This window comes from Nyctereutes procyonoides, unplaced genomic scaffold (genome assembly GCF_905146905.1).
Source record: "Nyctereutes procyonoides isolate TBG_1078 unplaced genomic scaffold, NYPRO_anot_genome, whole genome shotgun sequence".
NCBI classification, from domain to species: domain Eukaryota; kingdom Metazoa; phylum Chordata; class Mammalia; order Carnivora; family Canidae; genus Nyctereutes; species Nyctereutes procyonoides.
Window position 1 is genome coordinate 15,018,875 of NW_026575120.1, and position 24,403 is coordinate 15,043,277.

Below are 24,403 nucleotides of genomic sequence, written 5' to 3' on the forward strand. Positions count from 1 at the left end.
TTCAAAAGTAAAAATAGGCAATGGGACTATCTGAATGTATTTTAGAGTTACTGAGTAAACCGATAACTAAAAGAACCCAACAACATGTAGAACAAATCAAAATTGCATTTGTATAGATCTCACATGGGTAGTTCAAGGTGGACAGTTTCTAGAAGCCCTTCTAGCCTTCAGAGTATTAACCATGGTTCTCAGGAATTATTATAAGGCATTTAAACCTCAAACTGTAGCTGAAATTTTACACTGTGAATTTTGGTTATTGTGCATCCTCACTGGAATCCCCATTCACATTATTTTCACATAGCTCCCTGTGATAGTGAGGGGAACATAAGAATGTTATCCTGTAGAGTGAGAGAAGATTGGGGAAACATAATAGCTAGTTTCAAATATATGAGGAACTTTTATTATAGAAGGTAAATAAAACAATTTTGGATAGGACTACATAATTTCTAAGGTGCATTCTTATGATTTTATTTATTAATGTAATTGGTATGTTTGGAAGATATTTTCATGGGGGTATAATATATTATAATCAAATATATATAACCAATATATATAATCAATTATATTATAAGCAAATAATTTATATCATTTAAAACTATGTAGTAACTGAAATAATGTACTATATTTATTAGAAGTAGATATTAGTTCTCATTTCTATTTTTGGTAGTTTATTTTCTACCATTTTATTTATTTATTTATTTACTTATTTATTTAATTTTTAATTTTTTTTATTTTCTGCCATTTTAAATATTCACTTCTTGTTGGTTGAGGACATGACTTAAAATTCCAAAATGAATAATCACTATGACATAAGATCTTTTTCTTAATGTTTATTATAGAGGTTCCAGAAACTTTAGCAGTTGCAGTGCAGAGGACTTTGAGAAGTTAACTTTAAATAAAGGAGGAAACTGCCTTCTTAATATTCCAAAGCCTGATGAAGCCTATAGTGCTCCTTTCTGTGGTAATAAATTGGTGGATCCTGGGGAAGAGTGTGACTGTGGTACTCCAAAGGTCAGTTTGATTTTTGATTTTTGCTTTGTGAAATTACCTCAGGATTTGAAAAAAAATAGAATAGCTTGCTTTGGGCAACTGGCATAGGAGTTAGTGAAACTTAGTGGCAAATGAGGATTGGTATTTTGCTTGTGGGGATATATTCCTGGGATTGGTCATCTCTTCCTTCCCAGAACATAACTAATGGTGTCATCTGTTTTGATGTCAAGGAAGACACCATGTTTATTCTTCTGTATTTTACTACCTTCTACTATTTCTGTTATGATTATTAGGTCATTTATTTACTTTAAAAACTAATCAGTTTTTCATTTGGCTCTTTATTTGTAAGCTTTCGTAGTTCTGTCACTACCATTGCAGAAATATTTATTCAGTTGGACTCATTTTAATAATAAATTGAAGCTGATCCATTTTCCAGAGCCTTCAGTAACAAAATTCTTGCTACGTAAATTAGCATTCCCCCTTTATTAACTTTCAGTGTTGTGCGTACTGACCTCTGGCTCATTAAACCTGTTATGCATACTTAGCGCCATAAGCCCATACCCATTTTTATTAGTATTGTCCTATACCTTAGCCGTTCTCCTCTCAAAGTGGCCTATGTAAAAGTCCTTTCCTTCTTGGCCTTGTGTTAAATTTTGAAGAAATTTGTTGAGTTGTGTGTAAGCTTTACCATATTCTTAATGTTTTCCACAAGTACTACTTCTTTATCTGACCCTGTCTGGTCAGATGACTTCATGCCCTAGAAAGACAGCGTGTATTTTACGATGAACTTGCAACAGGTCTCCCCTGCGCTGTTGCTGACTGCCAGGGACTTCTGCTAAATGTTTTACATAGTAAAATCCTCACAATAACCCTAAGAGATTCATATTTTTCATATTCTCATTTCAAAAGAGGAAAATAAGGCCGTAACAAGATTGTGTTTAATGTCTAAAATAATGTACTGTTCAGGTGACCAAGCTCTTCTTTCCAGGTATTCTCAGATCTTTCTCCTTTAAATATTCTATATTTTTTTCTTTCTCATAACTGTTCACTTCACTACCAAATTTACTGAAATGGTCTATATTTGTATCTTGAACTTTCACACTATAGAATTACTCTTCAAAAGAATACCACCAGGACACCTGGGTGGCTCAGTGGTTGAGTGTCTGCCTTGAGCAGGGTGGTTCTGGGGTCCTGGGATTGAGTCCCACATCAGGTTCCCCGCAGGGAGTCTGCTTCTCTTTCTGCCTCTGTCTCTGCCCCTCTCTTTGTGTCTCTTATGAATGAATAAGTAAAATCTTAAAAAAAAAAGGAGAAAACAACAAACAGAATACCACCTCCCTCTCAAATACAACAGATTTTTTTCTTGGTATGTAAGTTTCAGATAGTAAGTACAAGAAAAATTCCCCTTTCATACCTTTATTTCCTCCATAAACTTTTAAACTTCCTTCTGCATTGGCAATTATTTTTATAAGTTTAGTGTGTTTCTTTTTAGACTTTATACATTTATATACACATATATAAAATGTATATTTGTAAATAGTTGGGTTTGTTTTAGGATTTTATTTTATTTTTTTGCATATCAGACTTAATATGTTGTGTGCAGAGAGTTTTTTTTGTTTTATTTTCTATTTATATATTTTGGAGATTTTTCCATATCATTACCTTATGTAGACATAATCTTTTAGTCTGCTGATTAGTATTTCCATATAAGGATGTACTAGTATTCCCATATAAGAATATACTATGATTTCTTGAGCCATACTCTCATTAATGGACATTTACTTATTGTAATTAATATTTTCTGTTACAAACAATATATCCTTATACACATCCCATGTATATATATGCAGGAATGCAAGTATTTCTCTAAGATAATTACATACAGGTAGAATTACTGAGTTGAAGAGTATATGCTTTTAAATTTTATTAGAAGCTATGAAATTTCCTACAAAAAGACTGTGTCAATTTGCACTTCTACCAATAGTGTATTGTGGCATTTGGTGCCCCCTATAGTACAGTCTTTCCAGCAAAGAATAATAAATGCTAGATACTGTTTCTTTCTTAAGATATTGTTTCAGTTTTTAATCTTTTTGCATGCTAAATAAACTACGTGCATATTTTTTTCTGTGAATTACCAATTTCTATCCCTTGTCAGTTTTTCTGTTGGGTTATTCATTCTTTTATTTTTTATGTTTTTTAAATGCTACCCTTTTTAAAAAAAGATTTTATTTATTTACTTGACACAGAGAGAGAGAGAGCACAAGCAGGAGGGGCAGGTAGAGGGAGAGGGAGAAGCAGACTTCCTGTTGAGCAAGGCACTTGATGTGGGGCTCTTCCCAAGACCCTAGGATCATGACCTGAGCCAAAGGCAGATGCTTAACTGACTGAGCCACCCAGGCATTCTTTTAAATTGATTTTTAGCAGCTAATGTATTGTGGGCAAAGTCCTTTGTTTTGTATATGTTTTAATATTTTTCCTCTATCGTTAGCTTACCATTTAGCTTTTGAAAATTAATTAACTTTGTCTTTTAGGGCAGTTTTAGGGTCACAGGAAAGTTGAATGGAAAGTACTGAGAGTTCCCATATACCACCACACACAACCTCCTGTAGTATCCCCATACTGCAGCATAATGGGACATTTGTTACAGTCGGTGACTACATTGACACATCATTATCACCCAAAGTTTACATTAGGGTTCACTCTTTTCTTCCCCCAGTCTTGCTTTTTAATTATAATTTTAATTCATTTCCATTTTGTGTTCTATTAAATTTTTTCCAGTTTACAATTTTTCTTCTCTTTTGATTTCTTTTTCTGTTCACTATTTTTTTTAAGTTTCTATTTAAATTCCAGTTAATATACATGTAATATTAGTTTCAGGTTTATAATATAGTGATTCAACACTTCCATACATCATCCTGTGCTCATCGTACTAAGCACACTCCTTAATCCCCATCACCTATTTATCCCATCTCCATCTATCTCCCCTCTGGGAACCATCAGTTTGTTATCTACAGTTAAGTCTGTTTCTCGGTTTGCCTTAGGATTCACTCTTGACATTTAGCTTTTCATAGGATGTATTTTATTATATTGAAATTTGAAATTTAAACGCAGGAAAATTTATCAATTTTTTTCCTTTAGATTTTTCTGAATTTTGTATTTTGACTAGGCTTGTAGTACCCTTATTTCAAGATTGTCATCATAACCCCTTCCATAATTAGCATTTTTATAATTGAAAATTTTTATATTAGCTCTTTGAGGAGGGTCATGTGGAATAAGTTAGGGCATTAATTTTTATCCACTAATGATCAGTTGTTGTAAGACCATTTAAAATTGTACATTTATCATAAATAAAATTCCTATGTACATAGTTTATTTCCTCCTTCTTTAATCTTTTATGAAGCCATATGTCTTACACAGTGTTTTTGAAAACAGTTTAGCAGCTTTATTGAAGTATAATTGATATACTGTTAAGGAAACCAAACTTGGAGTTAGGTAATGAAAGACTTTCTTCAGAATAAAGACTATTGTAGTAGGAAGAATGCTCTGATCTCAGAATCTGAAAGCATCTCACAATCAAATAAGGAAAAGTTTTTCTTTTAAAGGGTCAGGGTGGGGCTCCCTGGGTGGCTCATGGGCTCCCTGGGTGGCTCAGCGGTTTGGTGCCTGCCTTTGGCCCAGGGCATGATCCTGGAGTCCTGGGATCGAGTCCCATATCGGGCTCCCTGCATGGAGCCCACGTCTTCCTCTGCCTATGTTTCTGCCCCCCCGCCATGTCTCTCATGAATGAATAAATAAAATCTTAAAAAAAATAAAAAATAAAAAAATAAAAGGTCAGGGTGGGGGCAAGCAGAATCTTTAAGAGGAAGCTGGATAAGCAAGAGGAAATGACCAGTGAGGTCTGATATAAAAGTGTTCTGCTGTGGTCAGCTGATTTCCAGGAGAAGCTGATGGGAACTGGGGAGGTGACAAGCTCCACTTTTTCTATATGGACGAGCAGAGCTCAGGGGCCTATAGGAGAGGGAGAAGCTTTATTAAAAAATTTAAAAAGAATAAGAGCAAAGAATAAGAAAAGGACGATTGTAAGCACTTGGTCAAAAATAAGCTGCATATATTTAAAGCATACAAGTTGATACACTTTGACACATATATACTTGTGTGAAACCATCATCAGGATCAAGATAACAAACACATCATTATCCCAAAAAGTTCTTTATAACTCTTGGTAATCCCTTCTTTCCATCCCTTCTTGTTCTCCAATCCTCAGCCAATCATGGATCTCCTTTCTGGTCATAATTTTCTGTACGTTTCCTAGAATTTCATGTAAATGGAATGACTTTTTTTTGTCGAGCTTCATTCCCTCAGCATAATTATTTTGAGATTCATCCATTTTGCTACAGTGTCAGTAGCTCATTCTTTTTTATTGCTATTTATCATTGAGTAGTATGGATATGGTACAGTTGGTTTACCTTTTCATCTGTTCATGTAAATTTGGCTCTTTCCAGTGTTTGGCTATCAACACATAAAGCTGCTGTATGTGAATACTTGCAGTCAGTCTTCATATGGACTCATGTTTTCATTTCTCTTGGGTAAATATCTAGGAGTAAAATGACTGGGTCATATGTTAGGTGGATAACTTTTCAAGAAATTTTCAAACTGTTTTCCAAAGTGTTTGTACCATTTTACATTCACACTGTCAGTGTATGAGAGTTCTAGTTCTTTTACATCCTTGGGAACACTTCATATGGTTGGTCAGTTCAGTTTAGCTATTCTTTTGAAGTGTGTAGTGGTACCTCACTAATGTTTTAATTTGCATTTCCTTAGTGATCAGTGATGTTGAGCATGTTTTCAGGTGCTTATTTGCCATCTGTATATCTTTTTTGATGACATCTCTGTTCACCTTTTTTCCCCATTTTGAAAATTGCGTGGTTTTCTTACTGAGTTTTGAGAGTACTTCATATATTCTGGGTCTAATCAGATACGTGATTTGCAGATATTTTCTCCCAGTCTGTAGCTCATCTTTAATTTCCTTAACAATCTTTTTTGAAAACTAGAAGCTTTACATTTTAAATAAAGCCCATTTTATCAACTTATGCTTATAGGGGCTATGCATTTTTGATGTTATATCTCAGGAATCTTTGCCTAATCTAAGGTTGCAAAGGTTTTCTCCTAGAAGCCTTCTAATTCTAGGGTTTTAGTCCATTTAGGACTATGATCCATTTTGACTTAATTCTTTTGTATAGTACAATATTTATTTATTTATTTATCTATCTATCTATTTTTTGGTACAATATTTAAATTAAAGTTCATTTATTTTAAATTTTTTATTAAAAATAATTATAAACTGATGGGAGGTTGCTTTTTGCAAGTTTTCCAACAGTGCAAAGAGCCCCATGCATTTTCACCATTTCCCCCAAAGGTGACATCATATGTAGCTGTCATGCAGTATAAAAACCAGGACACTGATGTTGATGCATTGACTAGATCACAGACTTTATTCAGCTTTCACCATTTTTAACCACATTTGTGTATGTGTGATGTGTAGTTTTTTCCCATTTATTGATTTTGTAAGCACCACCTCCATTAACACAGAGAACTATTCTATTGTCACACAAAGAAACTCCCTGCTGCTACTTCTTTGTATTTGCACCCACCCTCAACTCTAGCCCTGATTCCTTCCTCTGGCTACTTCTAATCTGTCTTCTATCTGTAATGTTGTCATTTCAATAATGTTATATAAATGGAATCATAAAATAAATACTCTTTTGAGACTGACTTTTTTTCACTAAGTATAATGCCTTTAAGGTCAATCTAAGTTGTTGCATGCATTAACATTTCATTTCTTCATATGAGTATTGTTCCATTGGATGTATTTTACTGCGGAGAACTTGGAATAATGTTTACCACCAGCCCAGAGATCCTGCCTGGAGTTTGTTTAACTGTTGTTTGACCATGCAGAGTTTGCTTAATCATTCGCCCATTAGAGGACATTTGGGTTTTTTCCTAACATTTTGCTATTAGAAATAAAGATGCTACAAATTATATTCCATATTTATCAGCAAAGAATTAGAGAAAAATATTGTCTTCATGATCAAAGTGTAAAAATTTAGAGAGAAATGTAAATTATAATAAAGAACCAAATAAAGAACTTACAGAACTAAAAAAGTCCAATAAATGGAAAGTTTTACTGGCTAGAATTAATAATAGGCTAATATGGCAGGAAAGTCATTGAACATGAAGCTGATCAAAAGAAATAATCCAAACTAAAGAACAAATAGAAATGATTAAAGAAAAATGAACAGAGCATCGGGAACATGTAGGAGATATCAAATAGTTTAATGTAACTGTTCGTGAAATCTCAGGAGACTTCTCGAGGATGAAAGAAAAAAAAATGACTGAAAACCCCCCTAATTTAGGGATAAACATTGACTTATAATTTCAAAACACCAAGTAAATCTACACCAGAATCATGACAAAGAAAATTTATGTAGGTATACTCTAATCAAAGTGCTGGGAAAAGAGAAAATAACGAAAGAAGCCAAAAGAAAACAAGAGAACAAAGATATTAATGGCAGCTGATTTTTCCCTGAAACAATAAGGGGGCAGAAAACAATAGAACGGCATATTTACAGTTCTCAGTGGCAGAAACTGTCAACCTAGAATTCCATAGTAGGACAGATATTCTTCAAAAATTAAAGCTTATTTCCTCGCCACTCCTTCTTCTCCTCCTCCTTCTATCCCCTGTCTTATTCTTTCTCCCTCCTTCTGCTTCCCTCTCAAACAATTCAGACCTGAACATGGAGGAAGTGTCCCTTTAGGTGTCAGGTTGTGGGGTTTGGTAGGGGGCAATGAGGAGCCATGGAGGCTCAAAGTGGAGTGAGAGAAGCCAGGCAAGGTAAAAAGAATGTCCACATAAGGTGAAGACGCACCCATTAGGCAAGTCAGACATTGAGCATGAAGGGAAATGTATCTATGGATCTTTACTTCCCAGTGATGATTAAGCTGTTATAACTGGATGTATCCTCCTTCCCCAAATTACTGTGTTGAAGCCCTCGCCCTGAGGGTAGCTGTAGATGTGGCCTCTAAGTAAGTAATTAAGGTTAATGAGGTCAAAAGGATGGGATCTTGATCTGACAGGGTTAGTGTTCTTATGAGAAGAGACCCAGGAGAGCTTGCTTACTCTCTCTCTGTCAGAACATTTGCACCAAAGATGGGCCATTTGAGCACACAGTGAGAAAGCAGCTGTCTGCAAGCTAGGAAGAAAGTCTTAGCCAAAAACCAAATTGACTGGAACTTTGAGTTTGGTCCTCTAGCCTGCAGAACTGAGATAATATATTTCAGTTGTTGAAACTACCAGTCCATAGTATCTTGTTATGGCAATTCAAGCCAACAAAGATGCATTGTCTGTATGGTTTCCTTCCTTTGAAAGATGTTGATCTTTAAATAGTTGTAGCTGAAGAGTCACTGATACCTTCCGAAGGATAGTTAGTGATTTTCCAGAGAGTAACTGCTAGAGGCTGGTTAGAAAGAAGATTTTAGATCTAGGATAAGACTTTGATTAATGAAAATTGATGACAATGACTTCTTTCTTTATTGACAGTCATTTTCTCTTCACAGGAGTGTGAATCAGACCCTTGTTGTGAAGGAACTACTTGTAAACTTAAATCATCTGCCGAATGTGCATATGGTGACTGCTGTAAAGACTGTTGGGTAAGGAATTCCTCCCTATTTGGAAAAAAGTAGAAAATGGAAAAACATGTATATATCAAAATTTGTGTTTTCTCATCTATAAGAAATTTTATGAAAAATTTTATGCCACTTGTTTGCAAGTTTGAAGTACATTCTTTTATAACAAGTAGTCTTGGGAGACTTTTTTCCTAAGGAGAAACATTTCTATTTCTTTCTGATTTTAAAAGTAATTTGGGGCAGCTGGATGGCTTGGCTGGTTGGGTGTCTGACTCTTGATCTCAGCTCATGTCTTGATCTCAGGGTCATGAATTCAAGCCCTGTGTTGGACTCCATGCTAAGCATGGAGTCTACTTTAAAAAAAAAATCTATGTTTTTATAAATAATTCAAAAATACCAAAATATAGAAAGTACACAGTGAAAGATGCTATATCATTTTACCCTCCTCAGGTAGCCATTGTTGATAATTTGTTAACTTTACGTAATTTTCTATACACATGTGAATGTGTCTGTGTATGTGTATATATAAGCATGTTAACACAGATATGCTTATTTTACTACCTGCTTTTTTTTCAATAAGATACCATAGACTTTATCTATCCATAGAGTTATACATGGTTATATAGTTAGTACTGCTTTGTGTGGCTGTACCATCCTTTATTGAGTCAACTAATGATAGATGTTTAGGTTGCTTCTAATTTTTGTTTAGAAGTGGAATTGTTGGAACAGAGTATGTATCTTAAAAATTTTGACACACATTTTTATGTATTTTCCACCAATGTGCCAACCTATACTTCTACTAGTAGTGTAATCAAATGCTTGCTGTGCCAACATTAGTTGCTAGCAAGGGTTATAATCCTGGTTAGTCTGATTGGTAAAAAGTGCTTTTTTTTTTTTTAAGATTTTTTTACTCATTTAAGAGAGTGAGCATGAGCAGGGGGCAGGGGCAGATGGAGAGGGGGAAGCAGATTCCCCACTGAGCAGGGAACCCAATGCAGGACCAGGACCCTGAGATCATAATCTGAGTTGAAGGCAGATGCTTAACCAACTGAGCCACTCAAGTGCCCTACGTGTAAAGTGCTTTTCAAAATTTAATTTATATTTCTTTTGGTTATCAGTGAGGTTATATTTTTTAATTTTCCATATTTCATGACTTTTATGAGCTTCCTATTGTTGGCCTTTGTTCATATTTCTATTGGGTTATCTAATCTTTTGTTGTTATTAGAACTTTTTATGGATCTAAATACTGTGGCTTCACATTTGATTAGTTTGTGGAGATTGTCCTGATATTCCTGTTTAATTTGAATCTTATTACCCTAGTTCCTTCCAGGAGGTACTTTGTGCCGAGGAAAAACCAACGAATGTGATGTTCCAGAATATTGCAATGGCTCTTCTCAGTTCTGTCAGCCAGATGTTTTTATTCAGAATGGATATCCTTGCCAGAATAATAAGGCCTATTGTTACAATGGCATGTGCCAATATTATGATGCTCAGTGTCAAGTCATTTTTGGCTCAAGTAAGACATTTTAATTATAATTGATTGCTTTGATTTGATTTGATTTTGTGCTTCAGTTTTTGTTAAAAATGGAAAGAAAACGTTATTGATAAAATTGAAGTTCTCCTGTTCTCTCTCCTGTCTTACCTCCCTACTTCCTTCTTCATGAGCAGTCCTGCTTATGAATTTGGCATGTGCAAATTTAGTTGATAATTTTTGCTTTTACTCTCTTTCTTTTTATCACCTTTCTATTCTATGTATATAAACAAAATAAATATATATTTACTTAGTATCATCTTCTAGTTTTAATAATTTCATATGAATAGTATAGGTATATACATATGGGTCTGCTATTTTCATTGCTTGCTCAAAATGTTTTTGAGGCATTTGATGACAATATCAGTATCTTAATACATTTAGGTCACAGTACATTAGAGTATTACATATGTAAATAGAATCCATTCTCATACTGATGGATACTTAGGATGTTTAAAAGTTTTTCCTGTTTTCTCCATTTAAAGTTTTCATTTTTATCAAAGATATATGTACATGTAGATTAAAGAGCCAAATTTTTAAATAAGGTTTTATGAAAAAGTGTACTCCTACCTAATAACCTCATCCCTTGGGGCAACCACTTTTCACTTTTTCTAGCTGGTTATTCTGTTACTTGCTTCAGGTCTTTAGATAATCTCTTATTAATGCCATTTTTTGATTTTTCCATTCTAGGTATTAACCACTAATTTCTCACTATGGAAGATGAGAATTTACAATTCTTTCCCTCTTTCAACTTTTGTCAACTCCCATTATATTCTTGATCTTTTCCCATTCTACATCCTTTAATATGGATTAATTATTATGATTTTAGTTAAAGCACTGGATTGTTGTGATACTGTGATTTATAATTAGGAAAACATATTTGATCTTCCTCCAATTCTTGGCATCAAGCTTCTAAAACCCTTGGAATTTCCTAAGTGATAAGAGCTATCAATGTGTCTTCTGTTATGTTAATGAAGTGGTATTTGGAAAGCTCCTAGGTAACCCAAGGATGGGGGCTGGTTGCCCAGGGAATCAACCAATGTCTTTAGAAGGTTGGAACTTTGAGGTCCCTGACCTTCCCTAGGGAGGGGAGAGGGGTGAGAGATTGAGTTAATCACTAATGGCCTAGGTTTTAATGAACCACACCTATGTAATGAAGCCTCCATTAACAAGCCAAAAGGATAGGGTTCTGAGAGTTTCCAGCTTGGTGAACCAAATGGATATTCTGGGAAAGTGTTGAATTCAGAGAGGGTATGAAATTTTTGAGCCCCTTTCCTCATACCTTGCCCTATGCATCTCTTCCATCTGGCTGTTTCTGAGTTATATCATTTTAGAATAAATCAGTAATGTTGTAAGCAAAATGTTTCTCTGAGTTCTGTGAGCTACTCTAGCAAATTAACTGAATCCGGGAAGTGAGTTGTAGAAACCTCTGATCTATATATGATCACAAATAGATTCATAACAAAAAGGAAGAAATATTAATGACAATTAAAGTCCTAGTTTCTATAACCAGTCCTGTGGTCATAGCTGGTAGTTTTAACAACCTTCCTCATTATCCATTCTGTATATCCTTTGTCTTCAGCAAGCACCACAGTTAGTCTTGGCTTTTTACCTGTGGAGTGATGCAAACCTTCATTCTTAAAGGCTCTGGGCTATCCAGCCTGGATTGGGTTTCTTTAGTTTCCCATTGGCTTTACTCACAGGGGATAGCAATACTAAGAGTCACCCTAAGGGATCTTCTACTCATATTCTTCTTTACCTCCCTTGTGCCGTAGTGGTCTAGTTTCCTCATGATAGTCAAGATCGGTAACCCCAGCCAACACAGTAACTCTCTTTTTCGCCTGTTCATTCAGAGGTATGAGGAGTATAAAATGGCTGGGTGGTAGACTTAACTTCTAGTTCAGTAGAATCATTGTTGTGTCTCCTGATGGAAGCACTCCTCTCTGGAACTAAGAACTCTAGGCTAGCAGGAACATAAGGTTGTAGGGACAGGAAGCAAAATTTTTGCTAGATGGCTACTAGGAGAAGTAGTGGTGCCACTTCCACTTATACCTCATGATTCCTGGAGCAATGGGGCTGGATATAACAACTTATCCTTAACTTTTGAAGAGAAATCTAGATATGTCCCACTCCATGGGCTCCCTGATAATTTGACTGAGGTAGAAGACTCCTGAATTTTTCTCAGCTTTCCTTTCCACCTCTGACATGCAGTTGTCTTACCAATTAGTCCCCAGTATGGCTATGTCTTGCACATTAGGTTCAGTTAGAATAACGTCATCAATGTAATGGGCCAGAGTATATCTTGTGGAAGGAAAAGTTGACCAGCATCCCTGCAGACTCAATTACGATGTAGGGCTGGAGGGTTGCTGTACCTCTGAGAGAGGACAGTGAAGGCATATTGCTGGTCTTGCCAGCTGATAGCAAACTGCTTCTGGTGGTCCTTATTGACCAGGGTGGAAAAAACAGTATCTGTCAGTTCAGCAGCTGCATACCAGGTACCAGGAGGTACGGGGATTTGCTCAAGCAATAGAACCACAGTAGCCACAGCAGCAATAACACATCCCCTTAGGAACAACAACCCACTGTTGTTGTGTAGGATCCGTCTGTCTTCTGCACAGGCCAATTAGCTTAGTCAAACTGGACTATCAGTCGTTGAGGGTGATATTGATCTCTGCAGTGCTTCCTGGATTATGGTATTTATTGCTTTTGGTTTACTATTTTCCTAGGTAGTGGCAGTTCTCATGGCTTCCACTTGGCCTTTCCTGCCATGGTAGCCCTGACTCCACAGGTCAGGGAGCCAGTGTGGGGATTCTGCTAGCAGCCAATTGTGTTTGTTCCAGTCACGCATTCTGGAACTGGGGAAGAAAGTAAGGGATGAGTTCGGGGTTCTACTGGGCCCTCTGTGAGTGAGGAGGACTTAGCTGAAGCTCCGTTGATCACCTGACCTCTGTAGCTCCCTATTCTGACAGGTAGGCCACCGTGATGTTTTGGGTCTCCTGGATTCAGTGCCAGTTCAGAGCTGATGTTCAGTAGTTCCTGAAAGGTCTGATTTTTCTTTTCCATGGTGCCTAGTTATCATGGTAAAAGGCCATAGGTCCGGTTGGGGAAGGACGGGAGAATGAGAGTATAAATTTGTGGCAGTGCATCAGGGTTCTACCTGAAGGAGACCTGTCCTCTCCTTCATTTAAGAGTTTCTGGGTCTGTAATATGGTTCAAGTTTGGGAATTGATTGAGGGCCCATGTCACCCTTTTCTTCATTTGACCTAGAACTTTTCTGCTTATACAGATGTAGCAAGAATGTCCTGGTAAGCTTCCTCTCTTTTTATTTCTAGGAGCACCATGATCAACTAACCAGTGCCGTTGGTCTGTACAAGTCAGATTTTTCTGATTGCTCTTTTGACTTTTCTATTTGTTAGTGCAACAGGAAAATCAAGTAGCTGTACTACAGGAGTTTTGTTGAAAACCCATAGAGAGTTTGCATTGAGGCATGGCAGCACCTTCCGTCAGCTTTATTTTGATTACACACTGATGCTAGCTGTCCCTGCAGTGATAGTCAACATTGTATTCCATTTTATGTTTCCTTCCTTGGATTCAAGTGATTAAGGTTCTCACGGTAAAGGTTGCTTTCAGCACAATGAAGCAGATTGTTTTGTTTGATAATTGACGGTGGTGGGTTTATGCCCAAACCATACTGGGATCTTATTTTCCAACCTCTGTTCCTTTCTTGAGCCAGTAGGGACAGGAACAACACGTTCAATCGAGCAGAATAAGTGAGCACCAGATGTTTGTCGAGGCTTGTCTTTTAAGACAACAGAGAGTTACTAACAGGAACTTTCCTGTTTCTCTCCAGAGAGGTACTGGTAAACTATACCCATTATTTATCAGGGTGTGGAACACTTAGTAGGGAATAATATATATTTAATGAAGAAAAGAAGAAAAGAGGAAGGGAAGAAGAAAAATGGAAAGGAAAGAAGGACCCAACTCTTCTATTTTTATTTTTGTTTCTCTCAGGAAGATCAGTCATGAGTACTGTGTTACATTTCTCAGATGCTAGAGTTGTTGACTTTGCCCAGACTTCTTTTGTCTCTAGTTTCCATCTCTAGTTCTTTTATACCCCTTATCCTATGGTGGGTCAGGAAGTGACTGAGTGAAGAGGCTCTGTCAATCCTGATCCATTTTGCAAAAATAGGCAGGTTATCGCAGACTGAAAAATAATTACAGATTCATTTTAATGAGGTAAATACTGTTATTTAGTAAAGATGTGTAGGACTAAGGGAACTACAGTTATTTTGCTTTGTAGAGATTACCTGGAAGTTTAGAGCTCCTTCTGTTCTGTAGAAGGGCCCTGCAAGGGATGTTTGTCCCGGGCAGGTATTTTGCATTCCCTTTCCATGTTGTGTGGTCCTCTGCCTCTTTCTCGTGCCAACTTCTTTTACCTCACGTCCATTTTCTTTTAAACAAAACATAGCAGTAGACGTGTAAGTGAAGGTGAGTGAATTCCTTTCTTTAACACAAAGTGCTGGCATTTTGGTTTAAAAATATTTACAAGTAGAACTTTTTTCAGAATGTGTAATTTGTGGGCAAATTGAACATGAAGTGATTAAAACATATGTAACATAAGAAAGAAAGAATAGTTTGCTACCTTGTCAGCTGTCAAGGCTGTGTGCCTATCTATCTTGTTGGTGGGGGCATCTAAATTTAGCATCTATATATGGTAAATAAAAAAAATCAATAGTAATAGCAAGCAGCGTTTTCACCAGCCCTTTCCAGCTTGATTTTTTTAAGAGATTTTATTTATTTATTCATGAGAGACACAGAGAGAGAGGCAGAGACACAGGCAGAGGGAGAAGCAGGTTCCCTGTGAAGCCTGATGCAGGACTTGATCTCAGAACCCCAGGATCACAACCTGAGTCAAAGGCAGATGCTCAGCCACTGAGCCACCGAGGTGCCCCTCCAGCATAATCTAATGAAGCAGCAGATATATGTTTTGAGAGTAGTGAGGAGGGATATGCTTAGAACACCACCAGACTGTACAATGCCTTTCCATTTATTTATAATTTCATCTCGTTTAATGACATTTCTTTTAATGACTTTTCTTTGAGTCCAGGCTAGCTTTTAAATATAATCTAAGCTTTACTTTTACATCTTGTTGTGAAGTATAAAAGTGGAACAATAAAGTTTTTTCCTTGAGGCTTGAAAATCTTTAGAAGGTAATGTGGCAGTTGATCCAGGGTATGGGTTGTCCTAGGGAATACTTTTATTTCTGACTTAAATTGCCATACTTTTTTTTTTTTTTTTTTTAATGTTACAGAAGCCAAGGCTGCCCCAAGAGATTGTTTCATTGATGTGAATTCTAAAGGTGACAGATTTGGCAATTGTGGTTTCTCTGGCAATGAATACAAGAAGTGTGCCACTGGGTAAGTGGAGGCAAGGTTGTAAAGGAATGTGAAAGATTGTAAGACCAGTCATTTCTAGTATCTTTTATAACTCCTTGTGACTGCTGGCTTTCTCCCCCTTAAATACTGAACTTTTCAAACTTAAAATTGTATAGCATAAGGCTTCAGAGAACTCTGAAAAGAACTAGTAAAATAAGTCGTCCCTTTTGATGTTAACAGTCTAAAATCTAGTAGATTTTAGAATCTTTTTTTCTTATTCTACAATTCTACCTCAAATAAAGTCTTCCTCTTCTATTTTTTTAATTAAGAGATGATGCTAATAAATGTGTAGATAAAGGTACCTGCAAAATTTATTCTGGATGTTATGTTCTTCTTGCTCATAATTTTAAAGTGACAAATTAAAACCTTTTTTTGTTTCTATAATATTTGCTTATGGTAAAAATTAATAATTATTTAAAAAGTATAAATGAGAAAAAATCCATCCATAAACTCATTCAGCATATATTTACTAGTTTCAGTGTGTTTCTTCCCCCTTTTTTGTTTCTTTGCACTATAGGTATACACACTGATATTTTGTGTCATTCGAATGATTCTGTAATACTGTGTATCTATTGTGTTCTACCGCCTACTCTGCCAATTAGTCTAAGCAAGTGTAGTGAAACAATGTTTTCTCAGAATAAATAACAACAGTGATCTCCATGTTGCTAAATCCAACTTTCATTTTTAGGTCTTCATGCTACTGGACCTTTCAGTAGCATTCAACTATGTTGACCATTTTGTCCTTGAAGAAAGAAAGCTCTTTCCTTGGCTTCTGTATGAAAATTTCTTCTAGTATTCTTTTCTGTGTTTCTAGTTGCTCTTTTAATGTGTTTATTTGTAGGCTTATCTTTCTCTACTCAGCCATGCAGTGCTGTGAGACACCAGCTATGTGGGCCTGTGTATGGTCTTCTGCCCCTCTACACATTCTGTTCCTTCTGGCTGGCACATTGTCTCCACTCCTCCAGATCTCAGTTTCAAAGTCTTCCTCAACTTTCTTAGCGGAGCCAGAGAGCCTTCTTGGTGTTCTTACTGCTGTGTGCTTTTGTTAGCTAACTTATTTTATCTAATTCTTGTTATTAAAATAAGGTATATCACAGAATATTCAGAATTTACCTTTCTTGATATATAAAACAATAGATAGAGGGAAAATTAAAAAACCAAGAAAGTATATTAAAAGAGGATATGAATGTGACTTTTGATACCTATCTTGAGTAATTTAAAAAGTAGTTGTTGATATAAGTTCTCTTGCATTCACATAGCACTTTTGGGGAAGTCAGACTCTTATTCTTAATAAATGTTTAGTATATTTAAATTCCATGGGAAGATTTAGCCCAAACCACTGCCCTAGTAAGAACGATAAAAGTTATATAGTATCTTAGAATAAGATAGATAGTTTAAGGGATAATTTTCCAGGTAAAAAGAAAATCGAATACAAAGTCTATAAGCATAGAATTTTCATGATTCTTTTATGGTGTTTAGGAAAGACACAGGAGGACTCTGTCCTACACATTGGGGGAGATTTAGACCCATTTTGGTTAACATAATCTGTCTGAATTAAAATGAGAAAAGTAGGAACGTGAATGTTGAAGGAAGGATAAACTGGTTAAAAGATTACGTGCTGCTTTTTCATTGAATTTGATAGTTTTTTTATTGTTCAGTTCATAGTATTTTAAAATTTATATTGTGATTTCTCCTCTGGCTCTTGGGTTATTGAAAGTATATTATTTAATTTCCAGATATTTGGGAGTATTCTGGTTATCTGGTTGTTTTTGGTTTCTAGTTTAATTCCACTGAGTTCTCAATGGAAACTTTAATTCTTTTTTTTTTTAAGATTTTATTTATTTATTCATGAGAGACACACAGAGAGAGGCAGAGACATAGGCAGAGCGAAGCAGGCTCCATGCAGGGAGCCCAATGTGGAACTTGATCCTGGGACTCCAGGATCATGCCCTGGGAAGAAGGCAGATGCTCAACTGCTGAGCCATCCAGGCGTCCCAGGAAACTTTAATTCTTTGCAGTTTCTTGAGATGTGAATCATGGTCCAGCATATGGCCTGTTTTGGTGAATATCCATGTACAAGTGAAAAAAAGTGTATTCTATAGTTATTGGATTATGTTATTCTGTAAGTGTCAAATTACAGTTTTATTCAAATTTCCTATATCTTTGGGTTGTATGTGTGTGTTTTATGTTGGTCCTTACATTTCTGAGAGAAGTATGTTAAAATCTTGAGCTATGATTATAAAGTCATCTATTTTTATTTTTAGTTCTATGATTTCTTTTTGCTGTATATCATTTGAATTTGTGTTATTAAGTGCTTATATTACTAGGTGCATTCACATTTAGGATTGTTATGTCTCCCAAAAGAATTGACTCTTTTATTGTTCCCAGATTTTTTTCTTTATCTTTGGAATATTATTTTCTAGCATTTTTCATAGTTTTACTCTTTATGTGACTATTTGGTGGTCAACATTCATCGGTAAACTATTATAAAATTTAGTGACATGTTTTATCTTCTGTGTTTAGCATAATATTTGGCACATAAAAGTACCTATTAAATATTTGTTGAATTGAATGCAGGAAAAGATGATATAGCCAGTGGGATTGAATGAACTGAGCTAAAACCTTTGGATAAGTGGAGACTTGGAGAGCTTATTGGACATACCTGATCCTGTCTTTAGCCTGGTTCTGTTTCCATGTTTGCCAAGTATCTTAATGAAATGATAGAAACTATACTTACTTAGAAAACTTACAAATTACTGGGGGGCTGATTTGAAAAACACTTTATGATAGTAATATAGTACTAATATAGTCATTAGAAATATACATCTGAAGTTAGACTCTGGGTTTAAATACTGCTTCACCCACCAGATCTCTGAGTCTTTGGATGAGTTGCCTCACGTTTCGTTTCTTTTCTCTTCTTTCTCTCTTCTCTTCTTTTCTTTTCTTTCTTCTCTTCTTTTCTTTTCTTTTCTTTCTTTCTTTCTTTCTTTCTTTCTTTTCTTTCTTTTCTTTCTTTCTTTCTTTCTTTCTTTCTTTTTCTTTCTTTCTTTCTTTCTTTCTTTTTACATCTGTACCTCATTTTTCTATAAAATGGGGATAATAATAGTACCTACTTCCAGTTGTTTTGAATGTGTTGATGGGTGTTATAGTACTAAGAGCACCTGGTTCATTATACGACTCATCATGGTTGTCATCATTGCTATCTTTATAATCATCCTCACAGAAAATGTATAAACTCTAGAAAAATCTAAGGACAGTTACATGTATGGTCCTACTACCTAGAGATATTTCCTTAAATATTTGTTATATTTCCTTCTTATGTGTATGTATGTACATTTATAGAAATACATTTGTCCCTCATACAGGTATGCACATACATATATGTGGACTCAGAGACCCACATCTGTGTGTGAAAACAAAATTGTGCATAGTATGGTTTATCTTATTTTATAAATCTATGTTTACTTTTCACTGTATTAAGAGTGTTTACAGGATGTATCCAACTTCTTTTAATAATTTTCTTATTTTAGAAATTCAAGTTGTTTCTAGTAATTTTCTATTTTAGGTAGGATTGTGACATCTACAACTTTAGTGTTTATATTTCTCTGATAATTTCTTACTAGATTTTTCTAAAAAAATATGGACAAGTTTTAAGGCTCCTCATGACTACTTCCAAATTGACTTCCAAAACATTTAGCTGATTCGTGTTTCCATTGTCCCTTCACCAATGCAGATTGTTATCTTAAAAAATATAGTTGACCTTTGAACAACATGGGGATTAAAGGTGCCGACTTTCCATGCAGTGAAAAATTCACTTAACTTTTGACTCCCCCAAAACTTTACTACTATTAGTCTACTATTGACAAGAAACCTTACAGCATAGATTAACATATATTTTCTGTTATATGTATTGTTTATTATAATCTTACAATAAAGGAAGGTAGAGAAAAGAAAATGTTATTAAGAAAATCAAAAGGAACTATTGCATCTCTGTTCATCAGGGATGTTGGTCTATAATTCTCCTTTTTGGTGGGGTCTTTGTCTGGTTTTGGAATTAAGGTGATGATGGCCTCATAAAACGAGTTTGGAAGTATTCCATCCCTTTCTATCCTTCAGAATGGCTTTAGTAGAATAGGTCAGTTCTTCTTTAAATGTTTGATAGAATTCCCCTGGGAAGCCATCTGGCCCTGGACTTTTGTGTCTTGGGAGGTTTTTGATGACTACGTCCATGTCCTCCCTGGTTATTGGCCTGTTCAGGTTTTCAATTTCTTCCTATTCCAGTTTTGGTAATTTGTGGTTTTCCAGAAATGCATCCATTTCTTCTAGATTGCCTAATTTATTGGCGTATAGCTGTTCATAATATGTTTTAAAAATCATTTGCATTTCCTTGGTATTGGTGGTGATCTCTCCTTTTTCATTCATGATTTTATTAATTTGAGTGTTTTTTGTTTTTAATTAGGCTGGCTAATGGTTTATCTATCTTATTAATTCTTTCAAAGAACCAACTCCTGGTTTTGTTGATCTGTTCTGCAGTTCTTCTAGTCTCTGTTTCATTGAGTTCTGCTTAAATCTTTATTATCTCTCTTCTTCTGGTTGGTATAGCTTTTATTTGCTGTTATTTCTCCAGTTCCTGTAGGTGCAAGTTCTTGTGTATTTGAGTTTTTTCCAAATTTTTGAGGGATGCTTGTAGCCAGTAGGATCCAACAGTACATTAAAAAGATTATACACCCTGGCCAAGTGGGATTTATCCCCAGGATGCAAGGTTGGTTCAAACTAGTAAAACAATCAAACGTGATAGATCACATCAACAAGAGAAAAAACAAGACCATATGATCCTCTCAATAGATGCAGAGAAAGTATTTGACAAAATACAGCATCCATTCTTGATCAAAACTCTTCAGAGTGTAGGGATAGAGGGAACATTCCTCAGCATCTTAAAAGCCATCTATGAAAAGCCCACAGCAAATATCATTCTCAATGGGGAAACACTGGGAACCTTTCCCCTAAGATCAGCAACACAATAGGGTTGTCCACTCTCACCAGTGCTATTCAATGTAGTACTAGAAGTCCTAGCCTCAGCAATCAGACAACAAAAAGAAATAAAAGGCATTCAAATTGCCCATAAAGTAGTCAAACTCTCCCTCTTTGCAGATGGCATGATACTGTACATAGAAAACCCAAAAAACTCTACCCCAAAATTGCTAGAACTCAGCAATTCAGCAATGTGGCAGAATACAAAATCAATGCCCAGAAATCAGTGGCATTTCTATACACTAACAATGAGACTGAAGAAAGAGAAATTAAGGAGTCAATCCCATTTACAATTGCACCCAAAAGCATAAGATACCTAGGAATAAACCTAAACAAAGAGGTGAAGGATCTATACCCTAAAAACTACAGAACACTTCTGAGAGAAATTGAGGAAGATACAAAGAGATGGAAAAATATTCCATGCTCATGGATTGGAAGAATTAATATTGTGAAAATGTCAATGCTACCCAGGGCAATTTACACATTCAGTGCAATCCCTATCAAAACACCATAGACTTTCTTCAGAGAGTTGGAACAAATCATCTTAAGATTTGTGTGGAATCAGAAAGGACCCCAATTAGCCAGGGGAATATTGAAAAATAAAACGATAGCTGGGGGCATCACAATGCCGGATTTCAGGTTGTACCACAAAGCTGTGGTCATCAAGACGGTGTGGTACTGGCACAAAAACAGACACATAGATCAATGGAACAGAATAGGGAACCCAGAAATGGGCCCTCAACTCTATGGTCAACTAATATTTGACAAAGCAGGAAAGACTATCCACTGGGAAAAGGACAGTCTCTTCAATAGATTGTGCTGGGAAAATTGGACAGCCATGTGCAGAAGAATGAAACTGGACCATTCTCTTACACCATATACAAAGATAAACTCAAAATGGTTGAAAGATCTAAATGTGAGACAGGAATCCATCAAAATCCTAGAGAACACAGGAACACCCTTTTGAACTTGGCCACAGCAACTTCTTGCAAGGTGAATCCATGAAGACAAGAGAAACAAAAGCAAAAATGAACTATTGGGACTTAATCAAGATAAAAAGCTTTCACACAGCAAAAGAAACGGTCAACAAAACTAAAAGACAGCCTACAGAATGGGAGAAGATATTTGCAAATGATGTATCAGTTAAAGAGCTAGTATCCAAGATCTAGTATCCAAGTTCTAAAGAACTTATTAAACTCAACACCCAAGAAACAGTCCAATCCTGAAATGGGTAAAAGACATGAACAGAAATTTCACCAAAGAAGACATAGACATGGCCAACAAGCACATGAGAAAATGCTCCACATCACTTGCCATCAGGGCAATCAAAATCAAAAGCACAGTGAGATACCACCTCACACCAGTGAGGATGGTGAAAATTAACAAGAGAAGAAACAACAAATGTTGGAGAAGATGTGGAGAAAGGGGAACCCTCTTGCACTGTTGGTGGGAATGTGAACTGGTATAGCCACTCTGGAAAACTGTATGGAGGTTCCTAAAAAGAGTTAAAAATAGAGCTACCTTACAACCCAGCAATTGCACTACTGGGTATTTACCCCAGAGATACAGAAGCAGTGACAAGCCGAGACATCTGCACCCCAATGTTTATAGCAGCAATAACCACAATAGCCAAACTGTGGAAGAAGCCATGGTGTCCTTCGACAGATGAATGGATAAAGAAGATATGGTCTATATACACAATGGAATATTACTTAGCCATCCAAAAGGATGAATACCCACCATTTACTTCATCATGGATGGAAACAGAGGGTATTATGCTGAGTGAAGTAAGTCAATCAGATAAGGACAATCATTATGTGGTTTCACTCATACGGGGAATATAAAAAATATTGAAAGGAATTATAGTGAAAGGAGAGAAAATGAGTGGGAAAAATCAGAGATGGTGCCAAAACATGAGAGACTCCTAACTCTGGGAAAGAACAAGGGGTAGTAGAAGGGGAGGTGGGTGGGTGAATGGGGTGACTGGGTGACAGGCAGTGAGGCAGGCACTTGATGGGATGAGCACTGGGTGTCATAATATATGTTGGCAAATCGAACTCCAATAAAAAAATAGGGAAGAGAAGAGAAAATACATTTATAGTACTGTACTGTAAAAAAATCCATGTGTTAAGTAGACCCATGCAGTTTGAACCTGTGTTGTTCTTGGGCTATCTGGACTTTTCCAATTTGTTATATCAAATAGATATTTCATTTTTATTTTAAATAAATTTGTAGGGATCCCTGGGTGGCGCAGCGGTTTGGCGCCTGCCTTTGGCTCGGGGCGCGATCCTGGGGACCCGGGATCGAATCCCACGTCGGGCTCCCGGTGCATGGAGCCTGCTTCTCCCTCTGCCTGTGTCTCTGCCTCTCTCTCTCTCTCTCTCTCTCTGTGACTATCATAAGTAAAGAAAAAAAAATTAAATAAATTTGTAAATATTTAAGTTTATTGTTGTTGTTTAAGAGATGTATAAAGGGATGTAGAGAAAATGTGGCTTCTACTCCTATCCTCTTTCCCTGGTCCCTGCTGAACAGGTGTGTGTTCTCTTAGCTTTTGTGTTTCTTTCCAGAGTCTTTATGCAAATGGATAGTCTTATTCCCTAATCCCCTTCCAGCTCTCTGCTGTATATACTGCAGGCGCTGTTGTGCAGATCGTATTGTGTGAAAAAGCTATCTTGTCTCTCGGTATATAGATGTTGTCATCTTTTTCTAAACTTTATGTTATTTATTTTTTTAAGATTTTATTTATTTATTCATGAGAGAGAGAGAGAGAGAGAGAGAGAGAGAGAGGTAGAGACACAGGCAGAGAGAGAAACCACTGAACCACCCGGGTTGCCCTTTTTAAACTTTTTAAATGACAGATTTCAATTATACAGAGGAGTAGAAGGAATACTGTGATGAAACCAATATAGCCTAGATTAGAACATTGTTAGTATTTTGTCATATTTATTTTGTCTAGACTTTGCCAAACCATTTCAAAGTAAATTATAGGCATTACAATACTTCACTGCTAAATTCTTTGGTATTCATTTCCAACACATCTGGTCGTTCACACTAGCAGTTTCAGACCTACCAAAATTAATAATTTCCTAATATCATATAATACCTGGTCAATATTAAAGTTTCTCCAGTTGTCCTCAAATTGTGTTTCATAGCTGCTTTTGTTCCACATTGGGATTCTGTCAATGATCATGCATTGAATGTAGTTGTCATGCCACTTAAGTCACTTTTAATCTAATATAGTCTTTTATTATTTCTTTCTTTTCAATGATAGTGACCTAAGGAAATAAACTGGGCCAGTGGTCTTTTAGAATGGCCCATGTTCTGCGTTTATTTGGTAGTTTCTTAGTATTGCTGAACTTGTGTCTCTATCCCCTGATTTTTTTTTTTTTATAAATCAGAAGTTAAGTCTAAAGTTTTAACTAGATTCACATTAAATATTTTCAGGAAGAATACAGCATAACTGGCACATTATATCAAGGAGGCACATAATTCTGGGTTGTTTATTTTATTAGTGATACTAAGTGGTGATGACCAGAGAACTTGCTACATTTAGAGTTATGTTTTTCCCATTACATTTATCAGGTAATATGTGGAAGAGTGATGATTTTGTACCATATAAATAGCTATTTTCCCACAAATGTTTCATCTCGCGGTTTTAGCATGTATTGATTATCTTTGCCTGAAGCAATTGTTATATTGAGGCTTGCAATGGGATTTTCTTTGTAACAATGAA

The 24,403-nt window shown here is 36.0% G+C and overlaps 1 protein-coding gene across 1 annotated transcript in view; it reads left to right on the forward strand.

Moving 5' to 3' along the window:
• ADAM9 (ADAM metallopeptidase domain 9) overlaps positions 1-24,403 on the forward strand; it is a 138,373-nt gene that overhangs the window by 68,715 nt on the left and 45,255 nt on the right. Inside the window, exons 12-15 of the mRNA XM_055335390.1 lie at positions 840-1,011; positions 8,605-8,697; positions 9,994-10,189; positions 15,516-15,621. Of these exons, the coding sequence (XP_055191365.1) occupies positions 840-1,011; positions 8,605-8,697; positions 9,994-10,189; positions 15,516-15,621 (567 nt within the window). The remainder of the gene's footprint in view (positions 1-839; positions 1,012-8,604; positions 8,698-9,993; positions 10,190-15,515; positions 15,622-24,403) is intronic.